This window comes from Cottoperca gobio, chromosome 10 (genome assembly GCF_900634415.1).
Source record: "Cottoperca gobio chromosome 10, fCotGob3.1, whole genome shotgun sequence".
Taxonomy (NCBI): Eukaryota; Metazoa; Chordata; class Actinopteri; order Perciformes; family Bovichtidae; genus Cottoperca; species Cottoperca gobio.
Window position 1 is genome coordinate 18,730,629 of NC_041364.1, and position 22,888 is coordinate 18,753,516.

Below are 22,888 nucleotides of genomic sequence, written 5' to 3' on the forward strand. Positions count from 1 at the left end.
TGGGAAATACGCATGTTTGCTTTCTCGCTGGGAGATGAAATACCACTCTCATGTCTGTACGCTAAATATAAAGCTACAGCCAGCAGTCAGTTAGCTTAGCTTAGCTTAGAGTGTGAAACTAGGAGGAAAGGTAACCTGGCTCTGTACAAAGGTAACACATTCAGCCTACCAGCACTTCCAAAGCTTACTAATTAACATGTTTTATCCCGTTTGTTTATTTTGTATAAAAACTAAAGTGTAAAAATGACTTATAGCAATGTTAGCCTACGTGGTGGTGCTGGTCAGATTGTGTTACCTTCCGGAAAAGCCAGGCAAGCAGCTTCCCCTTGTTGTTTTAGTCTTTAGGCAGCTAAGCTAACCGGCTGCTGGCTCCAGCTTCATATTTACACTACAGATATGACAGCGGCATAAATCTTCTCATCTAGCTCGAGGCAAGAACGCAAAGAAGTAGGCTATATTTCCCAAACTGTCGAAGTAGAAAAAGCTCATTAGTAATGGGTGTCGGGTTTGTTTGAGAGATGTCTTGTGGCCAATCTCTCGCTGATTTGATTCCCAGATGTCTCTGTGCCAAATTTCTGCTGAGCAGGGCAACTCCAGAGAGCCGACTCATTCCTAGCACGAGGTTGAAGAATTTGCTAACTTTAGCTACAAACCGTAGCCTGACTCTCATCCTCAGTGAGCTTTTCACTTGCTTCATTACAAAGTCTAAAACTGTGATCCCCAGAGTAATTTTTAACCATGCTGAGATAGAAGGGCAATTGTTGAAAATTGAATTTAACCATGACTGGCTCCATCCAAGCCTAACATAATTTAAATAATTTATAATATCTGTGTGTGCGTGTGCGTGTGCGTGTGTGCTTGTATGCTTATCAGTACATGTGATGTGCCGTCTGAGTTGCAACATTTAAAAGGTTGTTTGTTTCTGATAAAATGCTTCCGGAGGGTTTATCGATGGGGTTGGAGATACGGATCAGAAAATGGCTGCTGGGTAACAACCCGAGCAAGCTGCGTGGGTTTGATAATGGTTATGATTACGTTTCTCTTTAGTTTCCCCTTTGCTCCCCCCCCCCGAGTGGGAGTTGAACACAATCAGGTGAGTGTGAGAGATGCTATTGTTTGTCTGGGAGGTTCTCCTGCTTTCTCCCCTCCTGCTCTGTTCGCCACTGATTACAACCTCACATCCTGGTCCAGCTCTTGACTCTGCTCTGCAGCTCTTAGTCCTGGGGGATTCCTCTCTCTACAGCCCACCCACCACACACACACACACACACACACACACACACACACACACCCTCACCTACTCAGGCATGTATGGGCACACGTAAATCTGCACACACAGTCACGCATACAGTGGGTTCGGGCCAGGCGGGTTTGGCAGCAACTGTAGACTGTGCCTGTGGAGAGATCTTTACGGAGCATGCAGAGCCCATCTGTGGCTGCTCCTCAGTGATGGGAGGCAGCTGGCTGTGTGAGTGTGTGTTTGAGTGGGTTGTGTCATGGCCAGGGAAGGAGGAAAGAGGTTTGTGTGTGTTTGGGTCACAGAGCACCCCCAGAATGAGTGCTAAACTCAGGCTGAAACTGACCGGAGCTCCCTCGTTTAGCGAGCCAAATCTCCTCTCCTCTCCCCTCCTCTCCTCTCCTCTCCTCTTCTCCTCTTCTCATCTCCCATCCTCTCCTCTCCCCTCCTCTCCTCTCCTCTCCTCTCCTCTCCTCTCCTCTCCTCTCCTCTCCCCTCCTCTCCTCTCCTCTCCCCTCCTCTCCCCTCCTCTTTCTTCTCCCTTTATCCCTCTTCTCCTCACCCGCCCCATCCCTCCAGCTGGAAGAGCTCAGTCCCTGGGATCCGGGGATGAATAAGTGGAGAAGCAGAGAGCAACAGTCTGAACCTTCTCTCGCTGTCAGTGATACTGTGGATGACGTTCAATCACGACCGCATACACCCATGCTCATAGCCCAGCTCCAACTCCCCTGCTCTTAGAGAGGGATGGGCTCTGCATTGACAAAAACCACAGAGGCCATAAGAAGAAACAGATTATGCTCTTTCTCCTCCCTAATGACTTCTGACACTCTCCTCTCGCTCAACAGTCCTCTTCAGCCTGTTTGTCTGGTAACAACGTCCACTTCTGTCCTCTTTGTTGCAAGGCCATCTGGGCGTCATCTTGTTAGCTCATTACGGCCGCCGATGGTGTGATGCTAGCCCCTCATGTGACATCGATCGAGGGCAAGCATACTGAGCTTGTTTCTTGAACATGAGGGGTGTGTGTGTGTGTGTGTGTTGCGACACGCCTGTGTGCAACTGTTATGAGTCACGCTAAATCTGATTTGCTCTGCATGCCAGCCTGTTGACTGAGCTAACCGAAGCTAGTGAGCGTTTGTCTGTGAGAGAGCGAGGGTGTCTGTGTTCACACGTACAAAAGCAGTTCTCTGCTGGGTGGAATTCAGGATATTCTGTCTCTCTTTTCTGCCACTGACATCTTCATTTATGTCCCTCTAATGGGGACAGCACAGAGGGAAAATACATATCTTTCTGCTTTTCAGCAAGTCACTGTTGCCAATTCTGGCCCACTGGAATTTACTTGAGTTTCCAGTTTATCCAATACCACTACCCGTTGGCGGGTTTGTCCTGCTTTTTTATAACAAGGGTCAAATCTTTCCTGCTTTGCTAAACAATTCTGGAGCCAGATGGGTCTTGTTTTGCTTAATTTCAGGATCCTTGTGTTTGTTCGTGTGTCTCTCTATGTGTGTGTGGCCTGCACCAGCATTGAGGCGACTTGTTTACCGTGTTTGACATGTGAGGAAATCGGTGTGTGTACACTGCGGGGCGTGTGTTTATGTGTGTGTGTTTATAGACAGGCCTCCCTAAGAACATCTGCCCCTGCGACAGCCTGACAGAAGCCAGCTATGTATACAAGCAACTCGGGTTGAGCCGGCGGCTACGGGCGCAGACCTATGACCAGCTCACCTTGCCGTGGCGTAGCCTCGATTCAAACCCGATTTCAGATCTGAATGTAACATATAGCTGACGGTTCACGTGACTTGACAGCGTTCTAAGATTTGGCGAAATTCCCTGGAGCCGTGCAAAAACACTGACAGTTTGATGATACGTGCCTTTCTCCCAAGTAAGATGATCACATTGTGTCAACAGCGCTCTGCGGATCTTAACCACATATCAAATGCGAAGCCATTTCAGAAGCTGCCGTTTGAATGTTTCCATTGTGATGCCGGGCGAGCACGCAACTCTGTATCTCGATGGATCTGAAAGCGGTTTAAATCACAGTCCTTGCTAGCAGACAATTATTTAATATTGATTGACTCGGATGGGAACCGGATGCGCTTACATGCTATGATTACACAAAACGTAAACTGCCTCAGGCATGTGAATCCGTTTTAAATCCCCTCCGCTATATGTGTTATACAAGAGCTCAACAATACTCTTTGCATAACACGGCTTTGTGTTCTTCATGGACTTAAGTGTAACCCTGTCATGTGGATGATTTACTGTCATTTTTCATGACAATCCATAAAATATCAGAACTGCAAGCCTGTGGAATATTACCGTAAATATGGCTGTATGGGAAGTGTCATCTGTAATAATGGAGGGGGGGGGGGGGAAGCAGACATACAGATTTTGTAGATAAGAGAGAAATGATAATTGGTGAGGGAGCACTTTTCCTGGCGTGTTAATTACCACACTGATAGCACGGGGAATAGAGTACCTGTTGTGTTAGTGTGTGCATTTATTGTTTTTTACATGACACACTTGTGCGCTTTAAAGGCCAGAGGGAGAGAGAGAACAATTGAGTGTTGGGCTGCAGAAACGAGACAGAACGAACAGGAGGTGATGCCTGCATCTGGACTGTGGGCATGTTCCCCTGGTAGAGATGGATCGCCCTGTGTATGTTGTAGAGGATAACACATTTTAATTGATATGTATGGTATGTTCACGCTGCTGCTCAGGAGGAACAAATCAATTTGAAACCATTCTGTTGATATGAGCCGTTTCTGCCTCTTTCTCTCACAGTTCCTGTGTCTCGAGTCCTTTCATTCAGCGGCCAAGGCTGCCTGCCAGTGCTGTGCTCGGGGCAGAGGCCCGAGTTGACTGGACGGGGGTGGAGAGCTTGGGGGAAGGGCTGGTTTGAGGCTCTGTAAGGGGCTTTGAGTGGGCCTTAGTGTAGGCAGCGTTTTATATGAAAGTCGGTGAGGGCATGGCGCTTGAATAGGGGTGGCTGGGAAGTTGGGCCTGGAAGGTCCAGGATGCACCCCACAGTGCTTTTGTGTGTGTGTGTGTGTGTGTGTGTGTGTGTGTGTGTGTGTGTGTGTGTGTGTGTGTGTGTGTGTGTGTGTGTGTGTGTGTGTGTGTGTGTGTGTGTGTGTGTGTGTGTGTGTGTGTGTGTGTGTGTGTGTGTGTGTGGAGGTGGTGGTGGTGGTCTGTAGCATATGTGAGATCATGTGCTCATATTCACCAGTGGAATGTAAAAAAAGAGAGAGGAGGGGGTTCTCCTCTCGCCTCTCTTTTCCTCTGCTTAGTTGTTTTCTGTTCTCTCTCCGCTGTGCTGCAGCGTAGGCCTGTTTGTATAAGCTCTTTACAGGATTGAGCATGCCGTGGAGCCATCCAGATGAAACAAAACCAACCTCATTTGATTGTTTTGAAAATGATTCTCTTTATTGTGTTTGGTTCAGGCAGATTTGACATGAGGGGAATAAAGGTTCTCTCACGTTCAGGGTCATTTCCCAGAAACATCGTTTGTATCTGCAGAGCTCTTCCTCTGTGCACTCAAAGCCCTTTCATCAACAGGTCTTCTAAAGTCTCCAGACAACGTGAATGAAAGATGCAATTCAACCTTCCTTTTCCCCCTCTTTTTCCCTTTCGACCTCCTTAAAAGTACAATAATCTTCAGTCACTCGTCTCCTCCTCTCCATTGCGTGTGGCTGTGTGTAGCACCGGAGTGGCGCTGATTAAGCCAACAGAGAGACAAACGGGAGACAAAGTCCCAGCCCACCAGTTTAGTTTCACATCCTGGACTGGAGCTGGGCCGCAGCTTGCCAAGTGGAGGGCTTTTAAACTGGGCTAAACACTAATTGCTGCCCTATTTCTTTTATGTTGCTTCTTTCCCATCTGCGATGGCGCTTCCAGACCTCCACAGCAGCCAGAGCCTCATTATAGCAGACAGTTAACAAAGGCTGGGAAACAGAAGCGGAGAATTCACTTAGGATAGCTATCTAACCGCCAACTAGGAGGCCTGCTCGGAAAATTGAATCAATGACAGGGGCCGGCTTGTGATTAAATCCTTCAGGGATATTAAGATATTAAGATTTTTTGGAAATCTTAATTATTCATCTAAATTGTTACGGCTCGCTTTGATAATGGAATAAATGGATTGTAAAACTGAGTAGTGGGGCGTGAGGCTCATTGTTTTCATTTGAGAGCTGGGCTTTTAAGTCATTTTGATTCTCTTGAAATGTAACATTTGGGGGGGGGGAAAAAGTTGCCAACAATTCCCCTACAAAAAAACAGAAAATAGAAAAACACCTACTTGTTGAGTGAATCAAATCTAGGTGTAATTGTGATGTTTGCCCGCTCTTTCTTTTCCCCCCCTCTGGGTTCTCGCTTGTTTTTCTGTAGGTGTTTTTTGTAAGTGAGAGAGGGGGAGGATGGAGAGGGCGATGAGAGAAAACCGAATGAGGGAAATGTTGAGGAGGTGAATGAGAGGGAAGGATAAAGCGAGAGGGAATGAGATTGGGGAGCAGAAATAGAGGGGGCTGAGATTGGGGGGGATAGAGGGAATAGAGAGATGGTGGGAGGAGAGGGGGTGGTCAGCAACAAAGCCTAATGTTGCCATGGAAACTTGTTTATGCCTCACTGATGCATCTTGTAGATCCAATTAGAGGCTGATTGTGTCCGTGTCTTCATAGACACACGCACGTGTATACAGGCATGGCGCGCACACACGCCTGAAAACATATGCATGCACACACACACACACACACACACACACACACACACACACACACACACACACACACACACGTATGAGCACATGCAGAGTGTTGTGAGGAGAGGTAGGACAAAGCAGACCCTGCATTCTCTCTCTTATCGGCCCTTGAATTAGTGCAACCCCTCCCCTCTCCTCCCCTCGCCCTCACGAGCATCAGACAATAGCGTGGAAATAACGTCTCACAAGGTCCTGTCTGCGCATGCTTTCATGACATCATATGCGGCCGAAAAAAAGTGGGGGTTGATGGACAGGATTTTGACCAGTTTGGGAATTTCATGTTGCATTTAACTCTTTTGTGAATGAAGTCATTTATTTGGTAATGCCTCTGTCCAAGAAGAAAGACTATGAATGTTGAAAAGGCCTTAATCCAATCATGTTCATTTTCATGGGGGGTTTTTCTTCAGATAATGGGACTTTTTTTAAATGATCGTTTCTTCCAATGGCTGGCCGTTTACCAGTGTTTAACATCAGAGAAGGAGGGATGGAGATCATAAGCCCCCCTTTACACTTACACACTCTTCTATCAGTCTCTTTCGGGAGGCATCACAGTCCTCCCTTCCCCGGGCCTGTCTGAAGAGTCAGTTATTTAGTGGTGAAATGATGTGTGTGATGATGAAATGAGGGGCTGTAGATAAGGTGAGATTACAGTCTGAGAGAAAAAGAAGGGAGAGACAGAGAGAGGCCCAGCCCCTGATGTCTTGTTAAAACGTGAGGGATCAGGAAGAACAACAAATGCATTGCGCGCAGCTAAATCCTGCTTAAATCCGCTGGCATGGGCAGATCTAGCAGATAGCCCCGCTGCTGTGCTCGCTGTCTGCGACCACAAAGCACGCACACACACACACGTACACAAACACACCCGTGGTCAGTCCGGCTGTCTGGGTTAATGCTTGGCTAACTGGGACAGCAGAGCTGAACCATGTTGACATTTTAAGCCTCAAACATGTCCAGAACAATGATTCAGCCCATCTGCCCCCCCCCACACCCCCATCAGACCGCAACCTCAGCCCATTTTGCTGACCGACACGCACATACACACACATGCAGACGTGCATAAACATACACACCACTGCCCAAACACACTGGAAGTACTCAGTGTACCCCAGCCCCCTCTGCACACACACACACACACACACACACACACACACACACACACACACACACACACACACACACACACACACACACACACACACACACACACACACACACACACACACACAGGGTCTCATCCTGTGTCCCCACCTTTAGTGAATAAAAAAGAACTAGAGCTGATCTGATGGAGTTGGCAGCAGGGAGCGAGCTGCAGAGTACAGTAAGGCCAGATGGATTATCTTAATCTTCCAGTAGATGATAATGGCAGAGGGAAGATGAACCAGGAAGCCTTAACCTTCCTGTTGACCCCCGCGCGTTGTTTTCCTTCAGATACTCAGACCTCTGAAGTAGAAGCAGCGTCGAAGCACAGGTCTTATATGGAAGTCCAACAATATGAAAACAGAATTAGTGGCATTCTTTGGGTGTAATCCTAACTGTAGCCATTTCTGTGGCAGCCATTTTGTGTTTGGCCATCTTGTTTTCCTCCTTGTAAACTTTTGGTATGCTTTGATTCGGGTCCAAGTATGAGAAGAAACTTGGGAGGATTTGTGTGAAACGCTCTGTCGACTCACGCTGAACAATGTCAAGCTGCTACATGTAGTGTTTTTGTGGGGGTAAATTAACTACGCTCTGCCTAAAAGCCCATGCCAGACACATATAAAGCCATAACTCCTGTAGCTCAAAGTATTAAGACTGTATAAACTGTTGTTGAATTATGTGGCTGCTTTTCCAGACTTGCTTTATTATGTGCTAATAACAATTCTTCTTTGTTCTCGTCCCTCAGGTTTGTGATCGGTAAGGGCCTTATAATACACCCAGACATCGGGGACAAGCTGGACATCATCTGTCCCAAAGCAGACGATGGCCGAGAGTACGAGTTCTACAAGCTGTACCTGGTGAAGAGAGAGCAGGCGGAGAGCTGCAGCACAGTCCTCGATCCAAATGTCCTGGTCAACTGTAACAAGCCCGAGAAGGACATCAAGTTCACCATCAAGTTCCAGGAGTTCAGCCCCAACTACATGGGCCTGGAGTTCAAGAAGAACTTCAACTACTACATCACCTGTAAGTTTGTCTTAAAAGATGATTTATTGTTGAGATTTAGCTTTTTAACCTTCATTTAACCATAGAAGCGAAGAGTAATAATCTGCTTCACACTCACTTACACACAGTCACACCTGGGAGTTTCTGCTAAAACTGTATTTTAATGGCCAGTGCAGCAGCTCCAGAGCAACAACTGGAGGTGACGTGCCTCGCTCGTAGTACAGTTTAGGCATTTAGAAAGTTAGAGTTCATGATACAAACCCACAATCTTGACATTTACTTAAGTACTACTTAATTTAACTTAAATTACATTTTGAAGTACTTGTCTTCCCTTTTACTTCTACAAATGGAATACTCCATATTATTATAAGATTATCTATCACTTTGTTTTAAAGGACTTTAATTTGAGAATCATTTTCTAATAATGTCCCAGTAGCTTCTTGAAAACAACGATGTAATTAGGTACTCTGTATTTGGAAAACATAGTTTTTACGTCAATTCAATAAATTCACAATTAAGTGCCAGTGTAACCCAGAGTGTCTGGGAGTCAGGGCACAGCCAGTCAGCTGGAGATGCAAAACGTTCAACAGATACAGAGACTAAAGTCTTAAATGATAAATTGATAATCAAAAAAATATGAATTTGGTTTTAAGTGTAGCTTTTCTGTCAGGAAAATTCCAATTTGCCCTTTAATTAGTACCAAATTATATAGCCACTACCTGGAAAATTCCTACAAAATTGTTGGCGGCTCCTCAGGCACAGCCAGGTTTAAATCATCCTGCACTGGAGTGGTGGCAGGAGGTTCAGCAGCGGGTGTCAGATGAGCCGTCACTTTGGGGCTCCGGGGCTGAAACATCCCACAAATCTGTCCCACTGCAACATCTTCACTCAGCAGCACTGAGCTCCCTATCCTGTCCACCGACACATCGTGTGGGTGCGTGTGTCTGATCTTTGTTCTGATAGACAGGACCATGTCATCCCTGATGGAGCGGGAGAAAGTAGCCTGACGTTCCACAGTGGTGAGCGCATTGGAGACTCGGCCCAAAACGACCTTTGTAACCCCAACAGACATTTTTCTAAGTTTCTGGAAAGCCATATTTAAGAGGGACCGAGGAGGAAGCACCCAGAAGCCCTGCAGGACTCTGGGAACAACCTCGAACGCCACCTCGTTTGGACAGAGTAGTTTGGAGCTGGGAGCCTCCTTCTGCTTCTCAGGATCTTGGCGTAGTCTTTCGCCATGTTGAGAACTTTAGGATGTCTGTAGGTTACAGTTATTGAAATTAATTTCAAAACCCTTAAGAAGCTCTCTAAGATATTAAAACTACTGCAATTTAACGGTTAATAAATATGTATCTAATATAACTCACTGAAACGTAGGCGCTCAGGCCCTCTGGGGATTTGAGGAACATCTGGGCTTCAAACTCAACGTCCCTCATTTTATTTCAGACATTTACTGCCCACACCTGAAAGAAGGTATTATACATCGCGTGCAGTTTTGACATATTTGGAAGATAAATGTAACAATTCTTTGCAAACTACTAATTATTCAGCAGAGGTTTGACATCCTCCTCGTCAAAATCCTCCAGTTCAAAACCCCCAAAGGCTTCAAAAAAAGCTTTATTTATTTTTTACTTCTACTCACTAAATCATTAGAGTAATATTAGTGTGACACGAGCTGAGTTCAAGGTGTAGTGGTGGACCGGCTGCATGTGCTTCAGTAACTCACCGTTCTCTCAGAGTACTTTTGCTCTCCTCTAAAAGGAAGTTGAATGAATGTGAATGAATCAGCAGTCACCTGAGATGGGATCTGTTTTTTCCGCTGAAGCCTTAGGAGTTCCCTCACCAGCGCAATCTAAAAAAAACACAAGGAAGAAAAGTCATCTTTTAACATGGCAAGGCAGAGATTACCATCATGTGCCTGGTGTTTTATAGGAGTGTTAGTGTGCTTACCTGAGACTTGTAACCTCGTATAATCCAGCAGAGCTGCAGAACCCGCTCGTATATGTGTGTATCAAACAACACCTTGGAAAGAAAATAAGATCTATTACTTTTAGTTTTAGTCACTTTGTTAAAACACATCTGAACATTTTTAAAGTCGACCTCCAGTAAAGACTCTTTCACATACCCTGATAGGTCTGTAGATTCCTCCTTCATGAAAATTGTTATTTTGTTGCTTGAGGATCAACAAATGCAATATTTCTCCTGTTTGAGTAACGTTTGCAAAACAAACTACAGTACCCAGCTGTTTTTAAAGTTTTAATGAAGAAATATATTGTGTAACAAGTCTTTTTGAAATTAAATGATGAAGTTTATTGCATTTTCTCAAAGGTTTAACATACATAACACTCAGATATGTATGTCACGATACACGTCAGTAACGATAGACTCGAGAGTAGTCGAGCACGGTTGATCTTTCTGGCACAAGTGGACAGAGTGTGTTCAGTGTAAGGAGTTCTATAAGGTCCAGATTCTAGAACTGGGTTCTAGAACTGAACTGATCCATGTTCTGGTTGGTCACCAAGGAAATGCTTTCTGTAAGTATCCTGTATCTGTAGTGTCTGCACTCACACGCAGGACACTACTGGGAAATGTTGCATGAATAATATACAGAACAACGTGGTCATCACAACCCCATGTGATGTTCACAGGAGTTGCCATTAATTATATACCAACATTTAGCTACACGGTGAAATGTTCTGTTGTATTTTGCTGTTAAGGATAAGGCTGGTGATTTGTAATTGTCAGTAAATCCCATGAAAAGGCCAAAAAACAACAATGGGTTTATCCCACTAACACACACTGCCTCAGAAGCCAAAGCCTAATATTGATAGGTGATACCTCTGTGCCATAGAGCTCCATTGTTGTCCAAAAACTATTAAAAACACATAAATGAGCCACAGTGTTGCACCGGGTGACATGTTCCTTTTATTACCATGGACCTGGGCTCTGTAGCTTATTCTGAGTCAGTAAACTGTCCTGTTGCTGTAAAATAGTCCCAACAGAATGCAATATTTCTCCTGTTTTAGGAACAGAAAACTACATTACAAAAAACTACAGTACCCAGCTGTTTAAAAAAAAAAAAAGTTTTTTAATGAATTTTTAAAATTCACTTCTCAAGTTTATTGCATTTTCTCAAGTTTTTAACAGTCAGATCTGTACATTTCTGAAAAAGAATAACTATTATAATATAAATAAATAATGATAATAATAGATTACAAGAAAAAGGATAAATAGGGAAACAAAAATTCTGTATTAAAATGCATACCTAAGGCACTTTAAATATTAACGGTAAACATGCAGATTCCCATATGTTCCTATAGAAAAGTTGTTCATATGGTGCCTTTCTTTCCAAGTTTTATAAACCCCTCCCAAAAAAAGCTCCTTTTGTCTTTTTCCATCCCCTCAATAAAGTCTGTCTCCCCACTATTATGGCAGTTTGGATCAGTTCTGCATTCCTTGCGTGACCAATTTTTAAAGATTTACATCTTAAGCAGGAACAAAAGGGCTCGGGGCTGCCATACACAGTGCAGGCAAGTCGAGGGGTATTGAGAGAAAGACTAACACATTGTCAGTTTTGGTGTTTTAATGGGATTTATAAACCACGAGTGGGCAGGTACAAAGCTAGTATTTTATCTGAGGGGCGTAAGGCGTCAGACAGATTAGATGTTGTTGCTCCATCGTGTTAGCGCAGTAGCTGCCGAAGCTAACATGCTGTGGCTCAGTTCATAATGCAAAGACAGTGTTATTCTAGACGTGACTTAGGCTTTATCTAATTATTTCTTCAGTTAGTCATTTCCTACATTTCCTGGAACGACTTGAACAGTTTTCTAAAATAATAACATGTGTCGGGGGTTGATCTGTCGGTCGGGGGTTCTGCCACATCTGTAATTGATTCCTCACTTAATCATTGAAATGATCAGAGATATTCGTGACTTTGGAGCTTCAATGTCTAAACTAACATGCAACAAGCTATCTTCTGCCAAAGAGCTGCACAGTGAGAAGTCAACAGAAGCTCTGCAGGCCATAAACACACTCATCTACTCTCATGATATGCAACATAACTAACTTTTCAGTATTTAACTTTATATCTTTTTTAAATGCTTCAGAAGATATCAAGTTTAACTCCTACCATGTTAAGAAAATAAAAACAACGACTTCATGCTTCCTTCTCAAAAGAAAAGCCTCTTTCTATAGCTAAAATAATCTCGCACATGTTTTCCCTTTTGATCCGGAGCAGTTCAATCGATATCTGCGAACTCTCCCTCGAAGCCAGAATGCAAGGGAAGCATGAAGCTTGTGATGTTATCGAGCGACAATTTTTGGGGGCCGCTCCTGTGGCAACATGTCATGTGGACTTTAAGAAATATTTCTTTGAGCTTTATTACACCCACATGTCTTTAGAAAACACCTTCGGCATTTTTCTCCGTCTGCTCAAAGTTTTCCTACCCGGCTGCTCCACATATTGTCTCCTGATTACATCATAAATATTTTAACTAACTCTATTAGTGACATGTGCGTGGGTATGCATCAAAGAGAAAACATTAACTTTACCTAAGGTCGAATTTGCTTTTGTACAACGCTCTCTTGTGTCTCTGCTGTATAACAGAAGTCTTGCTGATGTGTGTATTATGCAAGTGTTGAGAATATTCGCTCCATAGTGTTTCAGACTTTGAACTCGTATAACTAGAGCCCCTTTTAAATCCTTCACAAGGGAAGCTGGCAATGCACGATCCAGCCTGATGGTGGATCATTATTATGCTCATATACTGTAACGTTCTCGCGTCAGCAGTAATCGGAGGTAGTATTTGTCTTGGTATTATGTTAATGTTGTTGTCCTTTGTAACAGGAAGAGCTTGCTTTATTTATTCCACTGCAGCCTGTGCAAACACCATGACACACTTCATTTATCACCCAGACAATGGCCGTGTTTGGATACTGTATGGGTGTAATGTGTGTGTGTAATGTGTGGGTGTGTGTTTTCTTGAAAGAGCAACAGAGGGACAGCACCTGTACTCAACACACTTTTCCTGCTTTTCCTGTACAGTAGATATATGTGTATTTGTGTGTGTGTGTGTGTGTGTGTGTGTGTGTGTGTGTGTGTGTGTGTGTGTGTGTGTGTGTGTGTGTGTGTGTGTGTGTGTGTGTTGAGGCCCCTTTAGGCCAGCTTATCTCCACCTAGAAGATGTGAGTGTGTTATCCCACCGTCTCTGCTGGGAATGCGGTCCAGCCGGCCAGCAGAGCGGTGTAAATCTGCTCGGCCTATAACGACCCGGCTTATCTGGCCTGATTAACGGTCAAACGTGGCAGACAAAAAGAAGATGCATAGGGAGTGGACATTCCTTTGAATCTCGCAACAGTCTTTTTCTTGTCCACCCCCGGTGTCTCCACTCTGTCTCCACGGCTTCGTTTGTCTCTTCCTTGATCATCTCCACCCCCGCTCCTACGTCTGCTCCTTCCATGGGGTAGAAAGGGCAACAAAAGATGTGGGGTAAAGTAAGCAACAAATGGTGTGTGTTTGTGTATATATATTTTTCTGTGTAGGTCCCGTGCCTTGGCTGTCACCGCAGGGGATCCCGTCCACTACGATCCTGCTGTCTATCTAGCTCTGACAGGAGTTGGGGGGGTTGGGGGGTTGGGTGAAAGGTCAAAACTCACGGACAAGGGGTCGCGGAAATACAGCAGGGGGGCCAGTAATGATAACCCTGCACTGATCTAAACCCCAGACCAGCACCAGCCTGTGCTGTCCATCAGCACCCCCACCCCCTTAAGTACACACACACGCACATACATATACATACCACCCCCCCTCCTCCTCTTCCCCCTTCCCCCTGGTGTATGAAGCGCACAAACTGGTTTTATTTCACCGCGTTGTCGAAACACAGGATATGGAATGAGCTGTTTGTGAGGAAAATGGACACACTGTGTTTAAGGGTTGGAAAAGATTTTAGACAGGGGGCTTATAAGGAAAAGGAAGTATAATGGAGAAAATGAGCAACAGAATGGGGAAGAGAGAGAGAAGGAATGAGCACACACACACACACACACACACACACACACACACACACACACACACACACACACACACACACAGTCTTTATATGTCTCTCAGTGGAGCAAAAGAAAAGTCCCTCTATTTTCTCTCCCATTCGCTCCTCATTGAAATAATGTACCATGACTGCTCGGAGATGTGTTTTCAGTGGTTAGCTGGGCCGGTGAGTCTGTTCTATATAAGGCTAAGACCACGAGGCAGTAAACAGAGGCAGCCTGTCGTCGTGCGCTCCTCTTTTCCCTTGATTTCCAGTGCAGCGGGCAAGGTAAGCCTGATCGCTCCTGACAGCTGTCACTCTCCATCTCAGTGTACCATCGTGGACTCTGACACACACCGACTTCCCCACCAGAATACTGCCGCAGTGAGGCACATGCTATCTCACCTCTAGAAGATTGCCTCAGTGAAATACGTAATGCCCGCTCGGAGCAAACAGCAAAGTTGTTTTTCATTCTTGTCGCTCCGCTTCTTTGACTTTGCAGTTAAATTCAACTTCCTCCTCCTCCTTTTTTTTTCTTCTGGAAACACGGAGAGACTAATAAGCACTTTATTATTTGAGGATACATTTGTAATGGCGCTTTATTTCCTGACTCTTTTTAACCTCGGTGCTGATCAAGTGAAAAACAATGCCTAAGAATATATCTGACAAACTGCATTTGACACTGCTGAGCTCACAACTCACAAGATTAGGGTTAGAATGCATGTTACATATTACAGCATGCAGGTTCTTCAGCGTGGGCTCTCTTCTGTATCGCTGTTATTCTTTGCTCAACAACCTACACATTTATGCACCCCTCCAATCACCTCCCCAAGGCATCCACCTCCACTGGCCACTTTGCATGTTATTTTGCTTTACAGTACAAGTCAGCTTCAAGACTTCTTATTTGCCCTTGGGAAAGTTGCAGGTCAAGGTTGAAATCCCTGGCCCGGCTGCAGCAGATCACAAGATCCTCCCCTGCCTTAGATTTTGCGAGGGTGTAAACACTGCAACATATGTGCACATGTGCGCTCCCTCTCGGTGCTCTCAGCATTAATGCCAGTGAGCTCTGGGACATGCACACACAAACACGTACACAAATGAAGGCTTGTGCAGAAATAAATATAATCACTGACAAGCTTATAACTCGATTTGTTGCAGTGCAATAACCGTAATCTGATTAGAAAAAAAAAGTGTTAAATGTCATCTTTTGGAGTTCACATAAAATTACCATAATTAAATCTCGGCAAATAAAAAATTGCATTTGTCAGCGGTGCGTTTGAAAAAAGACAAAAGCATTGTGATTGTCAGGTCATAGAGATGCAAATAAGTCACACATTTCCAACGCGCAATTAAATGATGATTTTTTTTGTTGAGCGATAACTGTTAACATCTGGTAACCTCCCTCAGTAAAATCCCACTGATTTTAATTACAAGCGAGAGACACTGCAAGATTTTAATTTTGCAGCGATTGTAGAACAAAGGACACATTGTTTTATTGCATATTTAGCAGAAAAAGCACTCCAAGAACCTTAAATAATGTTAAGTGTTGTTGGCAAACATTTCTGTCAGTCAGAAGGAAACATACAAGCTCAAAGAGTGGTTGAAAAGAATCCCTTTAATAGTTTTATATCCTTTAATAGAATACTATTATAGAAATGTGTCACCGTTAAATAGTTTAAAGGCTGTGCTACCAATCATTTTGTTCCAGCATGTGTCATGTTTTTCAATGACTACATTAGCATGAATAGCAAACTGCTTTCCGAGTTGGAGATGCAGTTGTGGATTGACTTGGAGTAACTGTCATTGATGTTAGCGATTAGAGTTTAAAGTAGCTAATCAGAAAGCCTTAACGGATTTTCATTTTCAAAGTAAACCCTGCTAACAGGTCAGGTAAGCACCGGTGAAGCAGCATGGCCGGGGATAAGGAGATTTAACCCCCCGTATGTGGGGGAATATAGCCCAGTGTTTATTAGAGTGCCAGTGTAATATATGACTTTCTGCTTGCTTTGCAAATCTATCCAGGCTGCCTCTGCTACTTCTCCTTTGGATATTTCATTCAGAGAGGGTTAGCAGGCGCAGCGTTATTGTCGCTGGTTATTGCCTTTCGTTTATTACACAGGAGTTTGTTTAGAGAGAAGGGGGGGGGGGGGGTGTTGAGAGGCGGATGGTGGGCTGGGGGGACACGAGGACTTTCTTTTAGAGGGAGGGCTGCTCACGTGGCTGTACAAGTGAATGGTAACCATTGGTTACGCCTGAACCCGTCGTTGCTAGATGAAGCTGATATATTCATGTATTCATCTCAATTAGTCCGCTCCGTGCATCTTCAAATGCAGACACTCATCCCTCCTCGGCTGTGCTCCGTGCTTATCTTATTAGAATATTTTATCCTGCGTGCAAGTTCTCTCTCTCTCTCTCTCTCTCTCTCTCTCTCTCTCTCTCTCTCTCTCTCTCTCTCTCTCTCTCTCTCTCTCTCTCTCTCTCTCTCTCTCTCTCTCTCCTCTCGCTCCATCCTGTCCTCCTTGCATTAGTCTGTCTGTGTGTGTGTAGGTGCTGTGGGAAGTCTGTGTTCAAGTCATTTTTGTTAACTGATAGCTCAGATCTCCTCACAGACCACAAGAGACCACAGAGCAAACTCTGCCAAACAACAACACCGTTGATTATTTTTTTGTCTCGACTAACACAAACTCATTTGCAGAGCGTCTCTTTTCTCCGTGAGCCTGTTACAGTTGTTGAAAGTAGCGTCCTTGTTGTCTTTAATTCGGTCTGCTATGCAGAAACCATCATGTGGTTTTGCAAACCCAAAAATAGCTTCGGGCAAAAGGAGAGGAGACATTTTAAGAGTGCTGGAAAGATGCATGTTTGGAGTCCACGCTGATTAGGAAAAGTGAATGTAGGATACGAGAACACGAGCATCGATGTCCATCAGGCAAATTGTACCAGACAATGGTGTATCGCTGTTTATAAAAACATAAGCGCAGGATAAAACAACAGTCCATAACCTAAAACACTCTGGGATTGCATATTTCCCTTTCCATACGAGATGTCTGAGGTTGTTTGCTCTCTGCTTTGCCAACAACACATATTCTCAGTGTCTTTCTTCTCCGGCCAATAGCTAAGCTCAAATCACAGCTCTGTCTGTCAGATGGAGCTCGCTCTACCTCTCCACCATCCACAGAACAGTGGTTTCTCTTTTCCAAGGCACACTCTGAAATGGCTTTGTTTTCCGACAGCCATTCAGTGGCACCCTCAGCCAGGGCCTGCCAAGAAGTCCGCCTCCCCGCGCCGGAGCCCGGGCTTGTTTACACAAACTCATCGGAGAAATATGGATGTATAATTATAGAGGTTGTTAGTTTTAATGTTGCACCCTTGCTATGGAAACCACTGCATGCTTGGTCAGCTACGATGAGGGGTGGCTGATGAAACTCTGAGCGGCGATGGCGTGAACATTTCTAGGGGAAAGCGTTTTGGGGGGAGCGAGAGAGTGAAAAACCGAAAGGGAGCTTCTTGATGGAATCGAATCAGCGCAGAGCAAAGCAAACAAACATGAATCACAAGGCGGTGATAGAGATTGCTGTGGTTGTCCAACGCATAAATACAGAGTCTAAATACTGCTCTGCAGGCCGGGGCCAAGCCCGTTTCTGTGAATTCGGCTCGGTGGCAAGATGTCCATGTTCCATTCCAGCGCGACCACAGGCACACAAGCACAGTAACGGGAGCAGACAAACACACAAGAGGCGTGTGCGCGCACAAACACACCGGCATAAATAAGCACAAAGCCACATAAGCAAATTCAAATATATATATATATATATATATATATATATATATATATATATATATACTCATAAACTCGCACACGCATGCAAATGGATGCTCTCACAAAAAGCACAATGCGCTCTCACACGTCCTTCTCTCTGCACAGATTTGCTTGCGTAATAGAAGCTGCTGTATGCATTGTGCGTTTGTTAATGCACATTCAAGAGAATTTAGCTTGGCTGAGCACAAGATATTTTCAGGCAGCTGTCCCATGGGTGCCAAACGCGTGTGTTGTCAGAGTTTGTGCATGCGAAACCAAGATGGATGGATGAGATGCTGAAAAGAAAGCTTCATGTCTTCAAATAAATACGTGTTGTGTTTGCGTTCGGCGAGTTGATGATTTCGCAGCGGTGGAACAATTTTACCTCCCGTTCCAAACCTGCAGGTTCAATTTCTTTTTCTCTTTCCGTTCCTCTCTCACTCTTTTCTTCTGCAACTTAATCTGTCTCTCCCTCCGCCTTGCCATTCCACCTATTTTCTCTCCTCCTCAGATCTTACACCCCCCTCCCCCTCCCCCCCCCCTCCTCCTCTCCCCATCTCTCCTGCACAGTGACAGATCCTTCAGGAAATTGTTTCGAGTCTGCCAGACATTTTTGTGTTGTAGCTGTTTATTTGAGCTGGGGGCACGGGAGTCCGGAGCCCCAGCTTCTCCCCGCTCTCGGACTAGAGGTTAAGCTCCCGAACTCCTTCACCGCCCTGCACCAAAAAACACTGATCCTCGATCAGTGTGGCTTTACCGTGTAACCGATACCAGGGATGAGGAGAGAGGAGCAGCAGAGGGGATGTAATCAGTGTGTGTGTGTGTGTTTGTATATGTGTGTCAGCTGCTGGCTTTGTGTGTATTAGGATGTAATCAGCAGCATTTTTCTCTGTGGTCTGCTGTGCTCTCTGATTGGGGTTTTGGCGAATAACAAGGGAAGGGAGGAAAAGTGTGTTTCTTTTCCTGCGTCTTGTGTTGCAGCCTGGCCTCAGAGAAGCCTTGCTGTGGTTTGGAGCCGCGCTCGAGGCTCTGGCTCTGGCTCTTTACACATCAGCTACATCAGACCCTTTATCTATTATATATCTGTCTGTCTGTCTCCCACATGGTGCATCTGTGTGTGTGTGTGTGCTGTGTGCGTGCGTGTGCGTGCGTGCGCGCGCGCATTAGAGCCGCTCTGACTCGGGGTCCCATGTTGGAGTTTAGGCTTTGCCATGTTAGCAGGTACAGGATGATTCCCCTTGGGTTTATAGGCTCACACTCACACCAACACGTGTGCACGGTCACAGGGACACATGCATGCCCACACACACACACACACACGTGCACTGTCCTCTCTCTCTCTCTCTCTCTCTCTCTCTCTCTCTATCTATCTCTATCTCTATCTCTGTCTTTGTCTTTGTTCTTCCTCTTGCAGATTTCGTTTTTGCGGACAACAGATGGGCTGAAATCGGCTAAACAACAAGTACACTCTCTGTCTCTGACATCTCTCTCACTCTCTCCATCTCCCTCTCTCTCTGCAGTGCATGCTGGGAGTTTGTGTGTGAGTGAGATGCTGAGTGTGGATTTTCGTTTTCAATCTTTTTGATATGTTTGTTTTGTAATGGGATTTAATTTAATGCAATTTATTGGTGGTAGTGTGATTTAGTTTTACTTTTGGTGAGTTTGGGTGTGGTGGTTGGGGTGTTTGTGGGGTTTTCTCCTGTCGGTGTCTCGCCGGTCGGCGTCTGACGCCATGGTAAATGGGGAATTCACCAAGCTGACGAGGAAGCACGGTATAAAAATCTCAGCCGGCTTTCCGTGTAGTGTAGAAGATGTAGGTTTAGCTGTGGGGGAAAGGTCGGACACGGCAATATAAAATCACTGGCGCGGATGAACAGCACCGTTGACATTTTCCTGGACCAGCTGGAGAAGGTGAACCGCGTCATCGAGACAGGTATCGTGGTTAACGATTTGTTTGTGCAGGTGGTGCCACTGGCCATGCCCGCAACCAGAGTAGTTATATCGAACGTCCCTCCGTTCATAACTGATGAATTCCTCAGTAGAGAGCTATCCAGACATGGGAAAGTTGTTTCCCCGGTGAAAAAGATCCTGTCTGGCTGTAAGTCTCAGTTACTGAAACATGTAGTGTCGCACCGTAGACAGGTATATATGATACTTAATAACCGAGATGTGGAGCTCAACCTCCGCTTCTACGTTTAAAGTAGATGATTATGACTATGATGATTTTTGTGACTTCATCAGTTATGAAGTGTTTTGGTTGCGGAGAGGAGGGACACACCCTGAGAGCCTGTCCGAGGCGTGGGGAGCCAGCTCCGTCTGGTCCAGGAGGGGCGGCGGCTGCTGCAGGCGGAGCCGTCCACGGCTGCGCCGGTTGTAGTCGAGCAGCGAGTGGCTGCTGCTGAGGGGGGAATCTCACCGCAGGGGGCGACCACTGACGCGGATGTGATAAATTCATCTAGACAGCCGGTGGCTGCTCCGCGAACCTCGCCGCGCCGCGCCACTGCTATGTCTGACCTGGTGCATGAGGCAGGTGGTGATGTTTCACAGGGTGTGTGTATTAATAATGTACAGAAAAGTGAGGAAAGTGGTTTGGGTGAGGCAGGTGAAAGTAAAGTGGATACAGTTGAAAAGATGACATGGGGCGAACAGGTTGAGGAGGTAGAGATGGAGGAGGAGGTGACAACGTTAGAGGTAAAACAAAAGCCTGCTATAAAACGCAAAAGAAAAATAAATAATGCATCAAGTGAGAAAAAAAAAATGCAAAGTTGGGGATGAGGGGCAGACTTTAAGAAAGCAGGGGCTGGTGGATGAAAGTCTGAGTGAATATAGGTGTGTTTCAGATAGCAGTGACATCCCTGGTTTTAATTTAAGTAGCAGCCAAGACATTTTTTTTATACGGCTAAAAGTTTCAAAGCGTTTCTCCAGCAAACAAAAAATCGACATGGGGTAAAAGTGGAGGAATACTTTCCAGATTTGGCCATTTTTAATACCTCAGCCAGACTCCATATGAGCCAAAGAGAGGAGTCTGGCCTCACTGACCAGGAGGTTTTTAGATTAAAGAAACTTGTGCTAAAAGTAAAAAAACAAGCAAACGTTGATGATGTCTATCTTATTTAATTTATTTGTTTTTATTTTTGTTTTTTATCATCTTGCTATGGATACTTTTAGAGTGGGTGTTTTAAAGGTGAATGGAGCCAGAGTTTTAAAAAGAGCACAAGTATATGATTTTACTCCAGTCTCACTGGAGTAAAATCGAGCATTTTATCGAGGGGAGGGAGGGCTTTTAGTTAAGACCCTGTCCGTGCAGCAGCTGGTGGATGCAGTGGGGCCGGCGCTGAATAATGCCAGGGCCCTGGGCTCTCTGCTGGGTCGGAACTCTGTCCGGGTGGATCAGAGGTTCCTGCAGCTCTGGAGCCAGAGGCTCACTGTAGAAGAGAGTAGCTTCCCTTACCAAATACAGCCAGGGAGAGGCTGATCCAGATCCAGCGGACCCCTTTCCCACAGTCTTCCTGAACCCAGGGCTGGGAGAACTGACCAGCCCCCTGCTCAAGGTCATTAATCCAGAAAAACTGTCGCTGCACAGAGCTGACAAAAAAATGTTCTATACTAACTGTGTTGAAGGCATCAACAGAAAAGGCCTGTGCAGAAGACCCTCCACTGTGTGGAGCAACAGACTTGGTGGAGAAAGCGGACCGGGTCCACAGTGGAGGATTTTATATAAACCTCCCCTCAAAATGTGGACTGCCGACCTTCAGTGGAGGTTTTTAGAAGGTGCTATCGCTTCCAGCGCTTTTATTTCCGTCATTAATTCTGCTGATTTTAACAAGTGTCCATTATCAAAAAATAATAATTTGTGTATATATATTTTAAAACAGAAATGGGGTTTTCCTTCCTTCCTTGTTACGGGCTAAAAAATGAATCCACAAATTGGAAGAAATAATCTACAGGCAGCCTTATTACCCCGAGGCCAATTTTCTCACCTGATCCATAGCACTGTCGTTGCTCCTCGCACATTGCATCAATGTGCCATTCCCTCTTACTTAGAATACCTCATTGGGTTTGTTTTGCATTGCCTGTTTGTGACTGGAAGTGCCTGAGCCTGCGGTAGGAGCTATTGTTTGTTTGTTTGTTTGTGTCCCATCTTTGATGAGTGTTATTGTACCGAGGACCACAGGGCTGGCTCAGTTGTCATAACTCTTCTGGAGGCCAGATTGAAAAGGTCAGTAAAATGAAGCTCCTCTCTCAGTCCACAAAGGATGAATGGACACAGTGTAGGAGCTCCACACGCACACACACACACACACACACACACACACACACACACACACACACACACACACACACACACACACACACACACACACACACACACACACACACACACATACACACAGACCAGCCTTACTTACATGTACACACGCTTAGACATCTAAGTGTATTTGCATAAATGCACACAGAAACACAAGGCGCCAAGTTCTCCGAGGAGATTTGGTCGTCTGTCCGTTGGCGTTCGTTAACTTGTTCCAGCTCTGGTTTCTCTCAGGGGGGAGTTTGCTCACAGATTAGCTCTTTAGTCAGTCTAGATTTTTTTGGAGTCTCATGGCCTTTGACATGCCACTACTATCACCCACCACATTCCGATCCATCCCAGCGCTTCTTTTATCAGGCAGCGCAGGCGGCTGATTTGTGACTCTTGGCCCTTTAGATCGAGGAGGGCGACTTCTCTCCGGAGTCCAGAGTCCCACATCACCTTTGTAGACGACCACAAAGGCCAGAGACTAGCCGGAGAGGATCACTTCTATCATCTGTTGGGATTTAGCGAGTGATCCGTGGTTCACCTCGTGTGATTATCAGTTTAAATGAAGCAAGACGAAAACTTCAATGAGCCTCCTGCTGAGGAACAAGCTCACAAGACCTTGTGTGTGTGCTGTAATGTT

At 45.2% G+C, this 22,888-nt stretch overlaps 1 protein-coding gene across 1 annotated transcript in view; it reads left to right on the plus strand.

Annotated features, from left to right (window-relative positions):
• efnb1 (ephrin-B1) overlaps positions 1-22,888 on the plus strand; it is a 59,664-nt gene that overhangs the window by 16,725 nt on the left and 20,051 nt on the right. The window contains exon 2 of the mRNA XM_029442271.1: positions 7,873-8,150. Coding sequence (XP_029298131.1) covers positions 7,873-8,150 — 278 coding nt within the window. The remainder of the gene's footprint in view (positions 1-7,872; positions 8,151-22,888) is intronic.